Source organism: Panthera onca, chromosome B1, assembly GCF_046562875.1.
Source record: "Panthera onca isolate mPanOnc1 chromosome B1, mPanOnc1 haplotype 2, whole genome shotgun sequence".
Lineage (NCBI taxonomy): Eukaryota > Metazoa > Chordata > Mammalia > Carnivora > Felidae > Panthera > Panthera onca.
This window is the reverse complement of record NC_138342.1, coordinates 52,120,633-52,142,755: the sequence shown is the minus strand read 5'-3', so window position 1 is coordinate 52,142,755 and position 22,123 is coordinate 52,120,633. Positions and strand designations below refer to the sequence as shown.

The following is a 22,123-nucleotide window of genomic DNA, read 5'->3' as shown; positions in this document are numbered from 1 at the left end:
TTTCTTTTTTACTAATTCTACTGGTTACCCAAAAGATTATAACGTATATCTTTAAGATATTGAACATTCATATACATTGTTGAATTTAGGTTTGCTGATGTGAAGATATTTCATAGATAATTGAATGACTTTATGATATTTGAGCTCTTCCTGACTCATCTTCTATTGTTGTGATATATTTTAATTTTCTAGGTACTTTTAAGTAAAAACCCACAACTATAAATTTTTTTAAAAATTTTTAATGTTTATTTATTTTTGTGAGACAGAGAGAAACAGAGTGCGAATGGGTGAGGAGCAGAGGGAGAGGGAGATACAGAATCGGAAGCAGGCTCCAGGTTCTTAGCTGTCAGCATAGGGCCTAACAGGGGGCTTGAACTCCCAAACCATGAGATCATGACTTTAGCCAAAGTTGGACACTTAACCAACTGAGCCACCCAGGCACACCCCAACTACTATAATTTTATATGGCCAATATTTATTTAGATTTATCATTTTCACTGTAATTTAGTTAGTACCTCTAATGCTGCTCTTATAACTGTGGTCATTATCATTCTTCCTGAAGAATATCTTTAGTAATTTATTCTAGTTCTGTCATATTCATTCTAAATATATTCATTTAACATTTATTTTGGAAAATACTTTTTACGGGAAAAAATAATTCCATATTGGCAGTTATATTTGTCTTCATTTCACAAAATTTCATTATTTTGATATTTGACTCCCTTGTTTCTAAAAGTCCACTACAGTCTTCTGAAATTAATGTGCCTTTTCTCTGGCTCATATGAAATTTGTCTTTTGTTTGATTATCACTGTTGGAAAATGATACAGTTATGATTGTTTCTGTTTATCCCGCTTTGGGTTTAGAGTGTAATCTGAGTCTTCTGTTTTGTATAAATATTTTATTTGAAAATTATCATAATCTCTTTAACAGTTGGTTTTCCATTATTCTCTTTGTATTCTCCTGGGACACACACCCATTTCCATATTTTTCTTCTGAGAGGTTTCAACTATCTGCTAAAATTCTCAACTTTGGTTTTTATTTCTTTGAACATACAAAGATCATTTTTTAAATGTATGTGTCTGATAATTCTGTTAAGTGGATATTCAGTTTATCTGTTTCGAATGTCTGTTGTTTCTTTGGATTTGATTACATGTCTTTTTTTTATTAAATTTTTTTTAACGTTTATTTATTTTTGAGACAGAGAAAGAGAGCATGAACGGGGGAGGGGCAGAGAGAGAGGGAGACGCAGAATCGGAAGCAGGCTCCAGGCTCTGAGCCATCAGCCCAGAGCCCAAGGCCGGGCTCCAACTCATGGACCTTGAGATCATGACCTGAGCTGAAGCCGGACGCTTAACCGACTGAGCCACCCAGGCGCCCCTGATTACATGTCTTTACTCCTGTTACACCCTTACATTTCTGACCTAGTGCAGAAAAATGTGTATGAAAAACTTGTAAAGATAACTTGAGGCATAGAATGATATTAACTTCTTTTCAAACTGACTTATCTTCCTGCAGAAGGACTAATGATGTTATTTGGTCTGGGTCATCTTAATCCAATTGATGATTGAAATGATTTCAGGCTGAGCTCTAGCACCTATAAAGACAGATCTACTCCTGCTTCATCATTGTTCCTAGGGTGTAACTCTTCTAGGTCTCAACCCAAAACCTGGAGATTTTATAAGGCTATCTCTGTCTTTGAAAAATACCAACCAACAATTTTTGTCCTTCCATTCTCAGGCACCCTCAAAAAATTTAGTCTTCTTTCCAGGGTGCTATCAGACTTCATATCCTAAGGGCGCCTGGATGGTTTAGTAAGTTAAGCAGCTGACTTCGGCTCAGGTCGTGATCTCATGGTTCATGGGTTCAAACCCCTCATTGGGCTCTGTGCTGCTAGCTCAGAGGCTGGAGCCTGCTTCAGATTCTCTGTCTCCTCCTCTCTGCCCCCCTCCCTCTCTCTCTCTCTCTCAAAAATAAACATTAAAAAGAAAAAGACATATCCTCACATCCTAGATTCAATCACTATTCCAGAGTCCTGATTAAAATATCTTGGCCTTCTAATTCTTCAATGACTCAGTAGCTCTTTGAACACTGAAAAATATTTTGATCAATTTATCTTGCTGATCTCATTACAGTGTTTATTTGAATAACCTAGAATAAAATTCTCCATTACATATTATTCATATAATGGTTAAATTAAGAGAAAAACTTCTTTAAGTATTATATTAGCTTCAATACTTCTCATTCAGTAAAAAGTGATATTACTATTGGGAAATGCTCTCATAATTTAATAGCTCTCCCATCATTAGAAGGTTAAGGTCAACACTACATTATTTTGTCAGTAATTTTCAACAACTATGAAATGTGCAATTTATTTTGTTTTCAACTGTCAACTGAAATTTTTTTTAAATTTTTTTTTAAAGTTTATTTATTTTTGAGGCAGAGAGAGACAGAACATGAATGGGGGAGGGTCAGAGAGAGGGAGACACAGAATCCGAAACAGGCTCCAGGCTCTGAGCTGTCAGCACAGAGCCCAACGCGGGGCTCGAACTCAATACCGCGAGATCATGACCTGAGCCGAAGTCGGCCGCTTAACCGACTGAGCCACCCAGGCGCCCCTCAACTGATATTTAAAAAAAAAAGATATGAAGTCCACACTATCCTAATAATAATAGGACTAAAAAGTTTTTTTTTTTCAAGAGAGAATGAAATGCATTAAGCATAGTCTAAGCACAAAGATTCTAATCAATTTGCAACAATTGCAGCTGTGTGTTTCAATTTATATTTCTAAAACATCTCATTGTCTTCCTCCTTTTTCAATTTAGACATATCCCAAGTTGAATATTCCACATAAGTTCCAAAAACAAATCTCAATTACCTAGCTTTCCTAGTATCATTGAATTTTACATTTTGAGCCATACATTAGTTCAATACAGTGAATGAACATTCTATAAAGCAAAAGCAAGAAAATGATATTGGAAACAAGTTGGAATTTAAAAGTAGTGTGTGTGTGTGTGTGTGTGTGTGTGTGCGCGTGTGTGTGTCTTCAAAGTAAAAAAAAAAGTATATATGCTTATTTTGAATATATAATTTCCAGTAAATTTTGGTTTATAATGGACTTCCTAGTCTTTGTAAATTCATCTGATTTGCTGGGGCTTATAAGCAGCATATTTATTTGTTTCTTTGGCTTTGGTTTTGAATTTGTTCTTGTTTAGTAGGAGAAGAAACAATCCTTTTTCAGAAGTGTGTCTAATTATTATTTTTCTCTATCTGGCTCTTTATTTATTCTGAAACTACTTTTTTATTACTTTCTGGGTTTAATAAAACACCTCTATTCCTTTTTTTTTTCTACTTGCACCCAGATAGACTTTTTTTTAAAAATGCATTGTCCAAAAATTATTCTTATCATTCTCTAATGCTTTCAGGTCAGGGTACAGCCTTCATACTTTGGTACTATTTTAACCCCCATGTTTCAAGTGCACAATATTTGTGATAAAATATTGGGCGTCCTAGAACATATTACTGTAAGCTAGCAGATTCTCCTGATTTATTTTTAGGGTATGATAGAGATAAAACTGTAGTTTAATTTCCTGATTCAAAGAAACTTCATATTTGTGATAGCATTTTTATTAACTTAATAAAGAGTGACATATGATCAAGGTTAACTATTGTTCATAACATTTTTCATTACTGATATATTACTGGAAGACTTGCTCAGAATTGACCTGACTAGATCAGATGGCATTGAAATAAATATTTTGAATATTTTGTTTTAATAGAACAATTATTCTAATTATTCTGGAATATTAACCAGACTCTATTATCAGACATTCAAAAGTAGTAAACATTTTTTTCTTTACATTTGAATAATCAGGCATGTTGTATGCCATAAATTAATATAGTCCATCAGTAAAAGGTTTGTTTGACACTGAATTTGTCAGATGTTGCATGTTACCCTCATATAAAAGTCTTTTTTGGCTAATGAGATGATAAATACTGTTAAATGAAAAAAAAATCTAAATAAACCTACATATATAAATATTTATACATGTGTGTATATATATATATATACATATATAGTTCTATATATAATATATGAATATATATCATATTATAAAGATGCAGTTACATAAAATTCTCACAAGAGATAACAACATAATTTTTAATCAATGTGCACACCTGTATATTTGAGTAAAACATGTGCAGCTTTACATTTTCTTTCTTAGAAAATGATGAAAATTGGCAAAGACAAAGCAAAGCAGTAATGGCAGTTGAATTTATCATTGTCATGTTTGTATCCTTTCTCTTTGAACACTCAGAGGTAAATTATTTTCCTTTTTTCTCTCTGAAATTCCAGAGAGTGACTTTGATCTTGTTTTAGCATCAAAACAAAACCAAATAATGGACAGTTATAAGATTTAGAAAACTATCAGAAAAATAGTCAGCTGGTGAAACTTCATGCAATCAAACGCCTTGTTTCCACTTATCTTTCCAAATCTTATGATTATTTCTCTGTAGATCAGATATCTCTCTCCACATATATGGTTGACTCTGTTTCAGAATTCAGAAGACAATCCTTTCAACTACCTACTTAGACTCATTAGAATCAAGGTCTAAAATTTCCAAAAGAAAGAACTAAATTATTTCTATTTGAATCAGTGTCAAATCAATTGAATTCAAGATGACACAGCCATATAAAGATTAAAAAAAAAAAAAAGATACTGTAGCCAATTCCATTCAGTGACAGAGACAGTTTACATAGAAGATGGAATGTATATGGGACTGAGGAGACACAAAGAAATAGGTTTATAATGGTTTGATTAGTTAAATAAAAGTTCCTTTGTGAAGAAATCATTACATTAAATTCAACATTTTAATTTTTTTATTATTATTTTTTTAATGTTTATTTATTTTTGAGAGAAAGAGAGAGAGAGACAGAGTGTGAGCAGGAGAGGGGCAGAGAGAGAGGGAGACATAGAATCTGAAGCGGGCTCCAGGCTCTGAGCTGTCAGCACAGATCACGATGCAGGGCTCGAACCCACGAACTGTGAGATCATGACCTGAGCCGAAGTCAGACACCCAACCGACTGAGCCACCCAGGTGCCCCAATATTTTTATTTTAAATTCACCATTGATAATTGTTCTTTCCTTAAGTCTTTACTAGTTCTTCCAAGGAAGACTTCTTGTTAATTTTGTTAGCACACAGTCTAATACATTTTAAATAATAGATAATGCTACCTATCCAATTTACCAGTTCATTCAGTAGGCTGCCGGTGGACATGCTTATTATGTTTACATGGAAATCTTAATAACATTCTATTATTTTTTTATTTATATCACCTTCTTTCAGGTATTTTTGGCTGAATACACAGGACCTTTGCTGATATATCTCCTCTTTTATTTGAGGATCCCATACATATATGACATGAAAGAGAGCTCTAGAAGATTGCGCCACCCAGTGGTACAGTAAGTAATACGTATCATATCTATAGGTTAGGAGGAGATAAAACTAGCACACAGATATTAAGGTGTTTATAAGCTCAAAGAGGATGACAGTTATAGAAATATATTTTAAGTAACTTTAAATAATGTATACACACCGACTTGCAAATTTATATACAAAGAACTATTAAATATACCTTAAAGTGGAGGTAATATAAGTTCATAATGATCACAGTAGGAGAAATCTGGAAATTTAAAAATATCACAAAAAGGTTAAGATTATAAAGTTGAGAGGTCATATATAGGGCTGAAGATGTAATAGTAAATAAAATATAGTAAAATACATACTTCTCTAAAAATATGGGCAAAATTTGTAGGAAAGAAACAATGACACTTAAACAGGAAAAAATAGGTTTACTTTTTTTTTAATATTCGTTTATTATTTTGAGAGAAAGACAGAACCCGAGTGGGGGAGGGGCAGACAGAGGGGGAGACACAATCTGAAGCAGGCTCCAAGCCATGAGCTGTCAGCACAGAGCCCAACGCGGGGGCTCAAACCCACAGACTGTGAGATCATGACCTGAGCCAAGTCGGACACTTAACTAAGCCACCCAGGCACTCCCCCTAAAAAAGTTTTATAAGTTACCTTTAGTTGGTCAAAATCCAAAATTAAATTTTACTTTAAAGTGAAAAGTAAAAATAAGGTACACAAAAGGATGAGGGCAGTTATCAAAGCAGAATATATAGCATACTGTGAAAATAATCTTTGTCTCTCTGTCTCTCTGTCTCTGTCTGTCTCTGTATTTCTCTCAGCTTCCTACCAAATTAAAGAGAAAGAATAATTATTCAAGATGCTAAACTGAGATGTAGTGTTAGCAATTTGTTAAGAAAAAAAAAAGAACCTGATTTAATGACTAAACTCTAAGTGAAATAAGGAACAAAATTTAAGGAAAGCCTAAATTCAGGGGAGCCTGGGTGGCTCGGTCATTTGAGCACCTGACTCGTAATTTCGGTTCAGGTCATGATCTCACAGTTTGTGAGATCGAGCACCACCTGGGGCTCTGCTCTGACAGTGTGAAGCCTGCTTGGGATCCTTTCTCTCCCTCTCTCTCTGTTCTTGCCCAACTCACACATGCTCTCCCTTTCTCTCTCTCTCCCTTTCTCTCTCTGTCTCAAAATAAATCAACTTAAAAAAATAAGCACAATTTAGGTCATAGGAATACTAGAAGATAGAGAGTGATTTCACTTCTGACTTTCTCATCTCAAATCAAGCTTTCCCTTACCCTTAATTTCTCTGCCACAGCCACACTGGTCTTTCTTGTCCTGATACCTACCATGTTCCCTTTCTCACAAGGACATTTACACATGCTATCCTTCTTCTCCCATCCCAATTACTCATTTCTTCTTTCTTATTTAAACTTCAAAAAAAGTTCAGTATTTCTTATTCTGGGTGGCCATTCCTATTCTTTGTACGACAAGCATGCTACTGAAATGTTCTTCCTTTATGCAATTTATTACTTTAAAATTATATGTTCACATAATCACTTGTTTGTATCTTTCCCTCTACAAAGTTCTATGATGGGTCTACTTTCATGTTCAGTTTATCGTCACTGTTTAACATGACCTGGTTTACAAGAAGTACTCAGTAAAAGTGTTTTGAATGATTAGAAGGATGAACCAATTACAAACATATTTATTTTACATTGGGCACTTTTAGATTATAAAAGAGAAGAACCTAACTTGGATGGGAGTTCTGAGCTGGCTTTTCTAAGAAAGTGGCATATCAACCATTTTCTTTGTTTTCTGGAAGGATGAGTCAGATTTTAACTAGCAAATCTTCATGTGGAAATTATTTGTGGTACAAAGAAATTTGGTGCTTTGTAAGAGCAGAAAAATAAGTGAACTAATTTAACCATGGCTTGAACTAAAATTTCTTATTTAGTGATCTGCTACATAGCTGGGCATAACCTCACTTTATGCTTTCTTATAAAATGGAAAATTTTCTCACTCAAGGATTTATAGAAATACTCCTAACAAAGAACCAACAAGGTAGGAAAGATACTGATTCCCTCATCAATCCTTTAAGCTCATAAGACATCTTCCTAAATTAGAACTTCACTTTTGTTTTTCTTACTGTCTAGAAAGCTCTGCCCCCAGATATCCACACTTGTTTTCTCACTTCTCACAGAATTCATCTGTTACTCATAGATATATGCACATAGAACATGCCCCTCTCCTGATAGACGCAAACTTATATTTTTATGAATTAATGAACAATAATAAATTCCCTGGGATTTAGCCAGGTTGATTTGTGTTTGTTTTCCCTAAAGTCACTGATATCATTAACTAGAAATCACTAATTCATTTTGTTAAAATAAACTCCCAGGGGAGAATCAGTGTTTGATTTTACATAGAGTAAATGACATGATCTTTATGTTCAAACTTTATTGGCTTAAGTATGCAATTCTTGATCCATATTGATTATCTTGAATAGAAGTCAGTTTTTGAAATTTAGGATTTTAACAAATGCAGTACAGATTTTAATGGAAATATATTTTAAGCATAAGGAAGAATATATATTTCTGTAAATCACATCTGACATTTACTTTTAAAATAATAGTTTCATAAATGGCAAGAGAGATGTTAACTTAGAACAACAGCAACAAAACAAATACTCACAGATAAACAAGACATTACAATTTGTTAGGTAGGCAAAAACCAAACATAAAACCAACTAAACAAAACAAAAAAGCTGTCCTGACTCCATAAAAAATGAAGTTCAAACTTTTTCAATGTGTGGTTCTTGTTGAAGGAAAACCAAACAATGAAAAAGTTATTCTGAATATTATAAAATGTCAAATGAAGTCTAAGTAGGTTTTGGATATTTTTAAAACTTGTAAATTTTCCCCTCTGACACCCATTAGTTTGTTCTCTGTATTTACAGGTCTGATTCTGCTTTTTGTGTGTTTGTTTATTCATTTGTTTTGTTGTGTTTTTGTTTTCATTTATTTTTTTTTTTTTAAGATTCCACAGAGTGAAATCATGTGGTATTTGTTTTTCCCAGTCTGACTTATTTCACTTAGCATAATAGCCTAGGTCTATCCATGTAGTAGCAAGTGGCAGAGGGGAAGGGAAGAAAGCGGGGGGGGGGGGGGGGGGCAAAATGGGTTAAGTAGAGAGGGAGACACAGGCTTCCGGTTACAGAATAAACATGCCACAGGAGTAATAGGCACAGTATAAAGAATATAGTCAATGATATTGTAATAGCATTGTATGATGATAGATGACAGCTATATTTGTGGTGAGCATAGCATAATGCACAAACTTGTTAAATCACCATGTTGTACACCTGAAATTAATATAACATTGTATGTCAACCATACTCAAACAAAACAAAAGTGTACATTTTCTGCTTCATTCTTGAGGCATTTTGATATGAGTCCATCTATCGTTTTATGTATTCTTGGGGTAGGTGTGAGCATATAGCTTACGACTGGTATTATAAAATATTTTGAGTGTCATCAGAAGTAAACTTATAGAAAGTGTTGTAATAGTACTTTTATTGTGAAATAAATTTAGAAATTTCTAGCATAACAATATTGAAATAAACATTAGTGTTTGATTATTAGAAACATTTCCTAATAAATATTGTAGCAAACTAAATAAAAATAAATAATAAAACGTCTTATACAGAAGGCAAGCCAGACCTTTGGAAGTGAATTTAATGTTCATTTTTTATCTTCTTTCTAGTGTGGCTTGCTTCTGTCATTGTATACACTATATCCGCTATCTTTTGGAAACCTTATTTGTCCATAAAGTTTCTGCAGGACATACACCTTTGAAAAATTTGATAAAGGTGGGATTGATATGTTTTGTCATTTTAATTACTATTGAGAAATTTTGTGTATTGGGCCATCCATAAAATAATGCAATCATCTTTATTTCCCTTATGCTTAGATTCTTCTGTTCAACTGTATCAGCACATCATAAACCTCTGCTCCTGAAATGCCACTTCCTCCGTGACCTTTTTCACTGGAGCTGCCCTCAACCAATGACCCTACATAAAAGATTTGCCATGTCCTTTATGTTACAGGCCACATATGCTCAGGCACATTTGATTTTGGAAGCACTTAGCATTGAATTCAGACTCTTTAAGTGCCACTTGAAGAGGAGGGATGTCATATATGAACTTTGTGTAAATATAGGTCTGTGTGACCTATATTTGAAATGATGAAACTACATTCTGTATTGATGACAGTTGTCAGTGTGATGACAGTGTCTTTGCTCTTCCAAAAATGGTGAATGCAGGAGTTAATAACCATCCCATCAAAGAGCTGTCAAGAAAATGGGAAGTTTTATGAAATATTAAAGTGGAAATGTACATGATATAAAATACTGCAATTCAATTTTCCAGTACTAATTCCAATTTAATATTGACTTTCAATAGGAAGTATTTCCTTATTGAATATTTCCTGGGTTTTGTTTTTTTTTTTTTTTTGGCGAATACCTGTTTTGTAAAAATTTCAACAAGCCATTCTATTATTGTCATTGTATTAAAACAATAAACCCTAAAACTCTTAGAAACCTCAAAACTCATTTAGACTAGCTGCTTCTATTCTGCAGAAGACACTAAGATTTATCGTATCAGTACAAGATCAGTATTACAGCCTAGGACTTTTAAAACTAGGACATTTCCCTTTATATTCTATCAAGACAGGTTTTACTAATGATTAAATAACTCATTATTTTATGCATTTACTGATGGAAAATGAATATTAATATATTTTATGTAATACATTATTATTTTATGCTTTCATTCATATATATTACTTGATACGACAAAACCACTCTTGAAAGATATTTTTAAAATATATTGTTACATTTGTCTTATATCCTAAATTCCCATTTATATTAATAAGGATTGAGCAAAGTAATGCATTTCCTTAGTGGTGTCAAATAGGTACTTGTAAAATGCTACTTCATTGGGTGAGGAAGTGTTTCATTTATCTGGCTTAGACCATTTTATACCATTTTTCATATTAAAAAAAGCTGCAGTTTGGCATATAAGTATATGGGATGATTTCAAATGATATGATATATATATATCATGTATACATGTATATATATATATATGTATGTATATATATTATGTATATATATATATATATATATATATATATATATATATATTCCCTAACTTTTATTATGTTTTATTTGCAGGGCTGTGCCTTTTATTGGGGATTTACTTCTTGGATTGCCTACTATATTAATCACCCACAGTATACACCACCATGTATGTATGATTTCTTTCTAATTAAATCCATACTAAATTGCCAACATCAAGACTCTCTTCTAAAATACACAGAAGCTATGAAACATGGTACACTTAAAAAATAAGCAAATAATGAAAAAAATGTCAATTTTAAGTTGCTTCTGTATAATCCTCCATTAAATTTTTATGTATACTTAAAGACCATTTTGACATTGGTTTATTTTCTTTCCATAGGAACTCTAACAAATATATGAGTTGGTTGTAAATCTCCAAAGTGACAGATAGTAAAAATGAAAGATTAAAAAGATTAAAGAAGATTAAAAAGAAAAATTCTGTATCATCACACAATCACATGAAATCAACTATCAGGATTTAAAAAATAAACAATTAATATAAATATGTAGTTAAAATATTAAATATAATTCAGTAAGAAGCAATTTGTTTCTTTAACATACTATTTTCTATTTATAACTTTATAAAATATCCTGGCCATCGACTCAGCTGAAGCAATTTGTTGGACCAAACCTAAATTCTCAGTTCCTAAAACTGGAGGGAAATAGCTGTACCTAACAAAGGATTCCATTTCTTTTATTTACTCTGGACTTTTCTCTCCTCAGCTTTTGCTGCAGCTCACAAGGCACACACGGGGTTCTAGTGTGAAAGGGCTGAGGTTTCAAATTTAATTGATAATTATTTTTTGTGATCTATTTCTGGTGTTTTTAAAGTTTGAAATAAATAGAAATGAATAGAGTATTCAAGCTTCATTTTAGATTTTACAAAATCAGTTAAACTGTCTTAATACATACTTGAAGTACCAACACAGAATCTTTGTTAAGATCAAGAAATCTAGTCAAGATTGCTAAGTGTATATCATTGCAATGTTCAAAACTTTAATTCTTCCAAATACTAACGACTATGAATATTGAAGAGAGAAATTTCCTAACATCTTATAACTCTGATACTTAAAGATATGTTATCAGAATATTTACCTACTAACTTCAGAACATTAACAGATAGATACTTTTGCTCCATAGTATATTTAAGAAGAGGAGACTCTGAAAAATGTTACATTCACATATGTGATACAAAATAGAGGCTGATTGTTATTAACATATGTAAAGTATTTATTGAAAAGGAAATGCTTGTCAAGAAATGTAAAAATGCCATTAAGAAACATTATGATGTGTTAATAGTCCCTATTATAGATTAGGAAAATGAGACCCTGAAAGTCTAATTTTACTGGCTCAAGACTCTCAAATGCATAAGGTAAGTAGGAATCAAATTCTGTGAACATATATATAGCCCTATAATGCTGATCCCAGCTGGAAAGTGAATATCATGAGAATATTTTCATGAGAATATCATGAGAATACCTTGAGAATATCAAGAGAAGCCCTATTCTCAACAAATTTGACTGCATAAAATTAATGGCATCTGTACATTTACACACATTAAATAAAACACAACATATTATTATGTATTTCTGACACATATACCATTAAGGAGGTCATTTTTCTTACTTCTCAAAAATATTTAAAAGTAAATAGGAAAAAAATTGTCATAATTGAAAACTGCCCAATGGCAGGCATATTCCATTAACTGCAAACTGTATGCATATGTTCAGAAAATTCAATACATATGTTTAGTATCAGCAGCTAGCAAGGAAAAATGGCCTTTGTAAAAATTCAAAATGTGAAATATTATAAAAATTATAAAAATATTACAGAAAATTTTAATGATGGCTAGATTTTTTTCTGGAAAGTTTGTTTCAAGTTATACTATCTGTAAGTTTGCTTACTGGAAATAAACATTTAAAATATTTAAAAATTATAATCTCTGTCCCAGTACCTGTTTTAATCATACAGTTATTTATTCTCATTAAAAAATGAAAAGAAGGTATATCTTCACTGTCCTGATACATGAAATGTTCTGAACCCCTCTCTTGTGTATGTTAGTATCTATTCATTTTCTAAATCAGAGTGCAGTCATGTACTCAGACAGTCCTTCCTGATCTCCTCGATTAAAATAAATCCTTCATTTTAGCTCTTACATTAAATACTATATAGGTCTTTCTTAGTAACACTTACCAGGGTTGCAAACTTTCATTTGTTATCTTGTGATTATTATTTGTTTCCTTGTCAGACAATAATTTTTATTAAGATAAGAGTTGCTTTTGGCTTAAGTTTAATTGATTTATCACAAGCACATAGTATAGTGCCCATTATATAAATTCTTAATAAGTATTGTTGAATGAATGAAGTTTTGTCTAATAGTAGGTACAAATAAAAAAATATTTTGATTTAGCTATAGAAGAATGTTTAATTATATGGTAAATGTGCTTAGTTATATGGCAAAGAGATATTAAAGAATAATTGATTATAAGAATGTTTTACCACATACTATAAAAAGTATGGAGAAAATATGTATATTTCCAAGGGAAAATCTGAATTTTAATAGATTTACAATGGATAATGGGATTTTTATGCATTTTATTTCTCTTTGTACTTTTATCTATTTCCCAAATTTTCTCCATTAATGTATTTTATTTCATAATTAGATACATGTACTTTATAAAAACAAAATCGCCAATAATTCTACATGTTTTATATATGAATATACATATATATATATTCATACATAAATACTTATATAACTTTTGACTATATTATACTTTCAAATTTCTAGCCCATGGAAATAGAACTTCTATAAATGTCTTACAAAGAAAGATGTTTGAAGTTGTGTTACTTATCATACATAAAATTAAAGTTACACTAATTATGCAGCAATTAGATAATATTTAATGTTTAGAGCTAGCCATATTACACATTATAATGCATATGCTGTCATAGATTTTACAATGAATGCTTAATAGTATTGGAAAAGTCTTTAAATATATCCTTATAAAATATGCAAGATTTAAAATGAGACATTATATTTTTTATTTGTAAATGTGTTTACATAAATACAATTTATATGTACACACCCTCACATAAATCTAGAAAAAATGCAACTATTAATACAGCTGATGAGCTTATCAGAAAATTTCAATTTTAGTACTTTTTTATATTACAACTTTTCTGCCATCAGAAAGGTGACTTTAAGATACTATCTTAAATTCTAATTTATTAATTACTCATATATGATTTGGGAACTGATATAATCTATATCTTTCTTTAAGATGAGAACATTAAATCTTACCTCATATATTTGTTTCTAGATGAAAAATATAAAATACTTAAAATATTACCTATCATAAAACATCAATGAAAAAAATATTATTAGCATGTCTCTTTTTGTTGTTAAACATTAAAAAACAAGACATATGATCAAATGCAATCATATATTAGGCCGTATGATATGTATGTATTTATTTATTTATAAAGGAATAATTTTCCTTTTCTTTTCATTTAAATTTTAGTTAATATACAGTGCAATACTGGTTTGAGAAGTAAAATTCAGTAATTCATCACTTACATACAATACCCAGTGCTCATCACAAGTGCCCTTTTTAATACCCTTTAACCATCTAGCCCATCTCCCACCCACCTCCCTCTGTCAACCCTCAGTTTGTTCTCTATCATTGAGTTCCTTGTAGTTTGTTTCCCTTCCTTCTCTTCCCCCCTTATTATATGTTGATCTGTTTTGTTTCTTAAATTCCACATATGAGTGAAATCATATGACATTTGTTTTTCTCTGATTGACTTACTTCGCTTGGCATAATACATTCTGACTAAAAGGGTAAAAGATCTGTACTCTGAAAACCATAGAATACTTACGAAAGATTTTGAAGAGGACACAAAGAAATGGAAAAACATTCCATGCTCATGGATTAGAAAAACAAATATTTTTAAAATGCCTATACTACCTAAAGCAATCTGCACATTTAATGAAATCCCTATCAAGATACCACCAGCATTTTTCACAGAACAAACTAGAACAAACAATCCTAAAATCTGTATGGAACCACAAAGACTCTGAATAGCTAAAACAATCCTGAAAATGAAAACCCAACTGGAGACATCATGATTCCAGATTTTAAGCTAGATTACAAAGCTGTAGTCATCAAGACAGTATGGTACTGGCACAGAAACACACATACATCAATGATGTGCTTTTAAAGTGACAAATGAGAAATTAAATCTGCCTTCAAAGAATTTTATAATACCAATTAAAAGTAGATTCCATTTGTATTCTAAATATCATTAGGTAACTAGAAGAAAAGTTCATGTGGAAAGCAAAAATATTTCATTCTTTTAAATTTCAAATGTATTACCCCAAAAGGTCAATTATATACAGCATAGTACTTTGGATTAGAGAATAGTAATATCCAATAAACACTGCTTCAATTATGTTTATAGCAAGACAATCCAAAATGTGAATGCATGCATTACATCTTCTTTTCCTACTTTCTAGCATTTGGAAACCGGCAAGTCACAATATCTGCTATCAATTTTTTGGTATGTATTATTTATATTTTTTTACTATTCATGCTCTAATTGAAGTGTTATTAAAAATGCAAAACAAATATTTGAGGATTTGCCATGTACAAAATATGATATCTTTTTATATTATGTAATTAATGCTATTAAGTGAAGTAGGTCAAACAACTTCCCAAAATCAAGCCATTAGCTCTCTAAATCCTTTTTTTTTTTAGTTCTCTAAATCTTTTAAGTTTATTTATTTACTTTTACAAGAGAGAGAGAAAGCGCTCACATATGTGCAAACTTGTGCCCAAGTGGGGAAGGACAGAGAGAGAGACAGATTCCCAAGCAGGTTCCATGCTGTCAGAGCAAAGCCTGACATGGAGCATGATCCCACCAGTCGTGAGATCCTGACCTGAGTGGAAGTCAAGAGTCAGGCGCTTAACTGACTGAGCCTCCCAGGCACCCCAAATCTCTAAATATTTTAATCAAAATGTTCTACTTAACTATAAAGAATGATTAAAATTTTTGAGGTATAGTAAACTTTGAAAAAAATCATACTTAGTAGTTCTTCCTATTGTCTGCACACTTATAAACCCCTAACAGCAAAAAGTTTTACGAATCTAAAAGATGAACATTTAAAAAACACTTTGGTGGGGTGCCCGGGTAGCTCAGTCCATTAAGCTTCTGACTTCAGCTCAGGTCATGATCTTGCAGTTTGTGAGTTTCAGCTCCATGGCAGGCTCTGTGCTGACAGCTCAGAGCCTGGAGCCCGCTTCGGATTCTATGTGTCTCTCTCTTTGCCCCTGCCCCACTAGCTCTTGGTCTTTCTCTCTCTCTCAAAAATATACAAGCATTAAAACTGTTAAAAAATAATAATAATAAAATTTAAAAAATAAAAAAACACTTTGGCATAATTGTTAATTAACTAATTCTGAATGAAAACAAAAATCTGCTTTTTTTAATGAATTACAGATCTTTTCTAATTGTTTTCAATCCAGTTATTTAGATAAATCTGTTTAACTTTACATATGCATTGTTTGGATTGGGTACACATCCATCTGAGCACAAAAGATTATTTAGTTTTTCTGTAATGCATTATTTTATGAGACACATATTTTACTTCATATACCATATAGTTCCACCAAAAACGCATACTCTATTCTTTGTTCATGTTCTTCCTCATTCCTGTCCTTGATAGATTAACTCTCATGATTCCTGTCCCTGATGTATTGATAAATTCCCTTGATTCATATATAAGACTACATCCTTTGTGAAGTTTGTATTAGACAACTTACACTCCACATTCATACAAGGCACAAATGACACACCACACTTTATTAAAAGGTCTCATGTAAACCTGGGTGTGTGTGTGTGTGTGTGTGTGTGTGCGTATTTTAATTAATAGTTTAGATAATAAGGTTCTCTACTTGTTGGCTGTGGTGGAGGCAGGTCATGCTTTAATATTTTTAACACCTGGTCTTGCACATAGTAGAAATACTACTTTCTTGGGTGAATAATAAAAACTATTTCTTTATTTATAATTTCTTTTTTTAATATTTATTTATTTTTGAGAGAGAGAGAGTGGGGGGTAAGGGGAGGGAAAAAGGGGGACAGATTATCTGAAGTGGGTTCTGTGCTTATGTCAAAGAACCCAATGCAGGGCTTGACCTCACAAACCCTGAGATCATGACCTGAGCCAAAGTTGGATGCTTAACCGACAGCCACTCAGGAGCCCCCCTCTTTATTCATAATTTCTTAAGGGAATGTATTAGAAGTATATCACCACCTTTTAATTTTCCACATGTTTATATTATTCATAGATAGTAAGGCTTCAGTTTATTTACTTTGATGCCTTTATTGCTAATCTACATTGTGCCAAATCTAATGATCTCTGTATATTAACTACTCAGTAAATTTGAGCAAATGGAAGAATTAACTAGTGGATAAACAAAACAATAACCACATATTTGGTTTTTATTTTGATATATTTTTAACTTCATGTATGATTATTTCTCTCATATTTCTTCTCCTTATGATGTTAACCACTATACAAGAGTTTTGCAACTTGGTTTCCGTTATTTCTGTGTAAATATTTACACATTTCCCGTTTATATAATATTATTGATTCTTTCCTTTTTTCAAATGTGGTATAGCCATGAATCCATGGCTCTAGTATAAAATAAAATTTGTTTTAAAAAAGTTACAGCTTTTTAAAAATGTCATAACAATTATAATATTTTAGTATAAAAAAGGTATAATTGGAAGCAAGCAAAATTCTAATAGTTTGCACTACACATTTTTTCCCAGGATTTTTAAAGACGCTGTCTCCTAATTAAGCTACTAGTTTTCAATCTTCACACATTCTTTTATTAATCAATGTTTCTTTATACATTTCACATGGGGAGAAAATAAGAAGGAGGAGAATTAGGCAAGTCTTATAATTTTATCATAGTTGCTGTCTTATAAGGGCCAAGGTCTCAAAATAAATAGTGATAAATAGTAGCATTGCCTAAGTCCAATATAGACAGTAGGTAAATACAATGACTTTAATTCCACATTTCTAAGCACATAACAAACATTGACTATCTCAATCCTAGACTTAAATTAAGATAAAAAGAAACATCTGTGTTTTCAATTATAGATGGTATTATCTGAGAAAACCTTGTTTAAAAGTCAAAATTTTGAATTTTGTCTCTTCTGTTGCAAGTAGACATTTAGAAATAAGGTAGAGGGGCCACTGGGACTCTCTTAACATTATAAATTGTGATGGCAAATTAAAAACGCCTGCTAGCCCTGGAATTTCCTAATAATGTTGGATGCAGGCAAAACACACTTATTTTTCACAAATAAAATATGATATTAAGATGTAAGTTAGGAAACTGATTCTAATACAGAATGTAATAAAAACTGAGTTGTTTGAGTTTGCACATTTATCACCTAAATTGAAGATACCTACCATATCACTGTGAGCATAACATTCTGTATTTCAAGGTTAATTTTCTTCATTCATAATAAATGAATGCCTAAGTGTGTGCCTTTCACATATATCACAAAAATGTATATGCAAATGGTTTGGAAAGAAAAGCATCTTTTTTTTTTCTTAAAGAGTTTAATTTTACGTAATCTCTGCACCCAACATGAGCTTCCAACTTGCAACCCTGAGATCAAAAGTTGAATGCTCTATTGACTGAGCCAGCCAAATGCCCCAAAAGCACATATTTTTAAGTCAAGTGCATCTAAAATTATATTATAGTAAGATTATCAGCATATATTGTAATTAATTACTATTATGTGAAGAAACTCAGGGGAAATTCATAGGCCAGTCTTGTATAATATAAAGTCTACCCAGAAAATGCCTATCTTAATTCCAAGTGCTAATTTTTCTGCAAATGTTTGCAAAATTTCCTGTTCTTCATTTATTGATATATGTACCCTCTTAATCTAAGAAAAAATGCTTTATTCATTTAAAGTTGAATTTGCTTCTGTTGTGTAGAGCCACATTATCACCTGGCTAGAAGACAATGTATGAGAACTATGTTCAATAAGGTCATAATTAATTCTTAATGACTTACGTATGAATCAGGCATTTTGTGGACTATTAACAATTATGATTTTCTCTTCTGCTCCCGCCTTCTGTTTTTTTTTTCTACTGCCATTCTGTTTTCTAATATATGAAGCAAAATATACTGTAAGCAAAACAACACACTTTACAATGAACACTTAAAACATTCCAAACTAGAGTATAATTCCTTTTGGAAACTCTTTGATTTTTGTGAGTTTTGCCATGCTTATATTATATTCTGAGAAGTATTTTATCACCTCCCTCTTTGTGTAAATTCTTTCTGACTTTCAATGTGCCTTTTTTTCTCTCAAATATGTTCTGAAATCACAAAATCTATAAGGGAAAAAAACCAAACAAGTAGAATCAAAATTAGGCAAATTTATAAAGGCATCATAATATTTTTCTCCACAACTTTTAGATCTTTGTTTTTCTGCTAGAAATAATGTGGACATACACTATAACCCAGTATCTTCATATTTCTATGACATCTCTTCATTCTCTGAACTCAAGTCCACCCACAAAGAAACAAAATCACTATTGCAAAACAAAATATATTCTATAATTTTTAATATTTTGCTATTTTATAAATAATATTCCTGTTTTCTTTATCCTCTCTTCTTCTCAGTTTAGTTTTACTCTCCAGGAGCAGTTACAGTTCATCAATTCTTTGTACATTGAGCACTTCACCAGAAGAGGAATTTTTTCTCCTGAATTTCTTACTGTCTTCAACAACGTAGGAAATGAGAGAATAGATAACATATAAGACATGGTTTGCAAAACACTGAAAATCACTCTACTTCCTGTTTTGCTCTCTGTGTCTTCAGTCTCACCATTAGTTATCCAGTCATTTAGGTTAATTTTTTTTTATTATAATGAAAATATTCTTGGAGAGGTAATAAATTATGCTCTTCTCAAGCAGTCACAACTTCACTTGTAACACAACCAAGAACGACCTTGGGCATAGAACAGTAGTTTTTGACTAGGAGAGAGGGTGCTGGGAACACTATCTATCATAGCATATATCATAGCAAGGCTGGAGGAGAGTGGGGCCATGCAATGGGAACTGCAGTAAGGCCAGGAAACTGCTTGAATGTTTGGTATTTGTGGGGGGAAGATAAATAAGGGATGAAAAGTCTGCCAAAGGTAATGCTTTTATTCTCAGCATCGTGCTCAGGTTTGTTTGTGACATTTTTTTCTATCTTTTGCTTACTGTTGATAGACAGTTATACACACCAATAAAAAAGATTCACATTACTTTTTTATTGAAGACTTAAAACATGGGACTCTACCTTTTCTCATCATTTGTCAATTTAATTTCCTCGCAAATCCCCTAAAGTATCTAAGATACCTAATAACATAATAGGAATCAACTTTATATGCAAATTTGGCTGGAGTTACTACTGCTTCTTAAATAATTTGTTTAGAAACTAGTTTTAAAAATAATAATGTAAAATTAATGGAAATTGATTTTATTATAATTTGTTATAATTATCATTTATGTTTTAGCTAAAACTGACTTACTTCTAAAAACAGTAATAATTTAAATTAAAAAGAGCAGCTACTATAATGATAAAATATATCATTGCTAAATATATATAGAATCAAAGCTAATATATAAAAATTTCTGAAAAAATAATAATCATAAATGTATTTTTAATAATCATTTACCACATAGTCAATATTTATGAAGTATCTTTTTTAAAATTTTACTCTATGATGCTATTTTATACTATATTCTTTACCATATGCGCACATTCTTGTCTTATACAATATTTCATGAAAGATCTATGGATTAAAAAAATAATTCAGGGACCCCCAGAAATGTGATAATGAGATAGACCACAGAAACAAAGTAAACTATTTTTAAACACTAAATTTCAAATCAAATACTTTGAGTTACAATTTTGAGTGAAAATATCATCTCTTATAATGAGTTTTGTACAATAAAATATTAGTTTCATGCAACAAATAAATTCATAAAATAACTACTAAAATTTACTTTTCATACCCTGTAATAATATAAATACAATATCTGAACTTTTGTTTAGAGCTCTACAGTTACTCATTTTCAAAAGTGAAATTTATTGGTTAGAGCAAAGACAATACAATAGAACAAAATAGTCATAATAAAATGATGCTAGGACAACTAGATACACACACACACACACACACACACACACACACACACAATATCAATCCAGACACAGACCTATACCCTCCACAAAAATTAACTCAAAATGGATCACAGACTTAAGTGCAAAATGCAAAACCATAAAACTCTTAGGAGTTAGCATGAGAGAAAATCTAGATAACTTTAGGTACCACGATGACTTTTTCGATAAAACACTAACAAATGATCCAAGAAGAATATAACCAATAAGCTAGACTTCATTAATATTAAAAACTAATGATCTCCAAAAGACAATATCAAGAGAATGGGAAGAAAAGCATAGACTAGGAAAAAAATATTTTCCAAAGACACATCTGATAAAAGATCATTATCTGGAATATATAATGGATTCTTAAAATGCAAGAATAAGAAAATAAACAGCTGAATTCAAAAATGACACCTTACCAAAGAAGATATACAGATAGTAAATAGCATACAAAAAGATGCTCCAAGTCATATGCTATCAGGGAAATGCAGACTGAAATGAGATAGCACTGCAAACTGAGTAGAATGGCCAAGAATCTAGAGCACTGATGGCACCAAATGATGACAAGGATGAGGGACAATAGCGACTCTCATTCATTGCTATGGGAATGCAAAATGATCCAGCCCCTTTGGGAAGCAGCTTGGCAGTTTCTTAAATACACTTTTACTGTACTATCCAACAATTGTGCTCCTTGTTTACCCAAAGGAATTAGAAGCTTATGACTACACAAAACCCTACAAATGGATGTTTATAGCAGTTTCATTCATAATTGCCCAAACTTGGAAGCAACTAAGCCAAAGCAGGTGAATGGATAAACCATGACACATCCAGATGTGTCATGAGAGGACATGTCTCATGTCCTCTCATGAAGTGATGAAGTAATGAGAGGACATGGGGAAAGATTAAAGGAATATTAATTAATAAAAGGAGCCATTTTGTAAAGGCTAAATACTGTATGATTCCAAACAGATAACATTTTGGAAAAGGTAAAACTGTGGAAACAGTAACAAGATCAGTGGTTGTCCAGGATTGAAGAGAGAAATGAACAGGAAGAGTGCAGAGAATTTTTAGGACAGTAAAATACTCTGCATGATACCACAATTATGGATATATGGCAATATACATTTGTCCAAACTTAGAATGTACAAACAACATCAAGAGTGAGCCATATAATGCAAACCATGAACTTTGGATGATTATAATGTGTTATTGTGGTTCATCAGTTGTGACAAATGTACCACTCTGGTGGAGGATATTGATAATGGGAGA

General features: G+C 31.7%; 2 protein-coding genes across 5 annotated transcripts in view; one reads left to right on the top strand and one right to left on the bottom strand.

Moving 5' to 3' along the window:
* The window catches only part of LOC144616179 (uncharacterized), a 344,180-nt gene that overhangs the window by 126,219 nt on the left and 195,838 nt on the right, over positions 1-22,123 (bottom strand). The gene's annotated exons all lie outside the window — the stretch shown is intronic.
* The window catches only part of TECRL (trans-2,3-enoyl-CoA reductase like), a 99,727-nt gene that overhangs the window by 65,042 nt on the left and 12,562 nt on the right, over positions 1-22,123 (top strand). The window contains exons 5-8 of the mRNA XM_060654968.3: positions 5,349-5,464; positions 9,191-9,296; positions 10,661-10,733; positions 15,126-15,169. Of these exons, the coding sequence (XP_060510951.1) occupies positions 5,349-5,464; positions 9,191-9,296; positions 10,661-10,733; positions 15,126-15,169 (339 nt within the window). The remainder of the gene's footprint in view (positions 1-5,348; positions 5,465-9,190; positions 9,297-10,660; positions 10,734-15,125; positions 15,170-22,123) is intronic.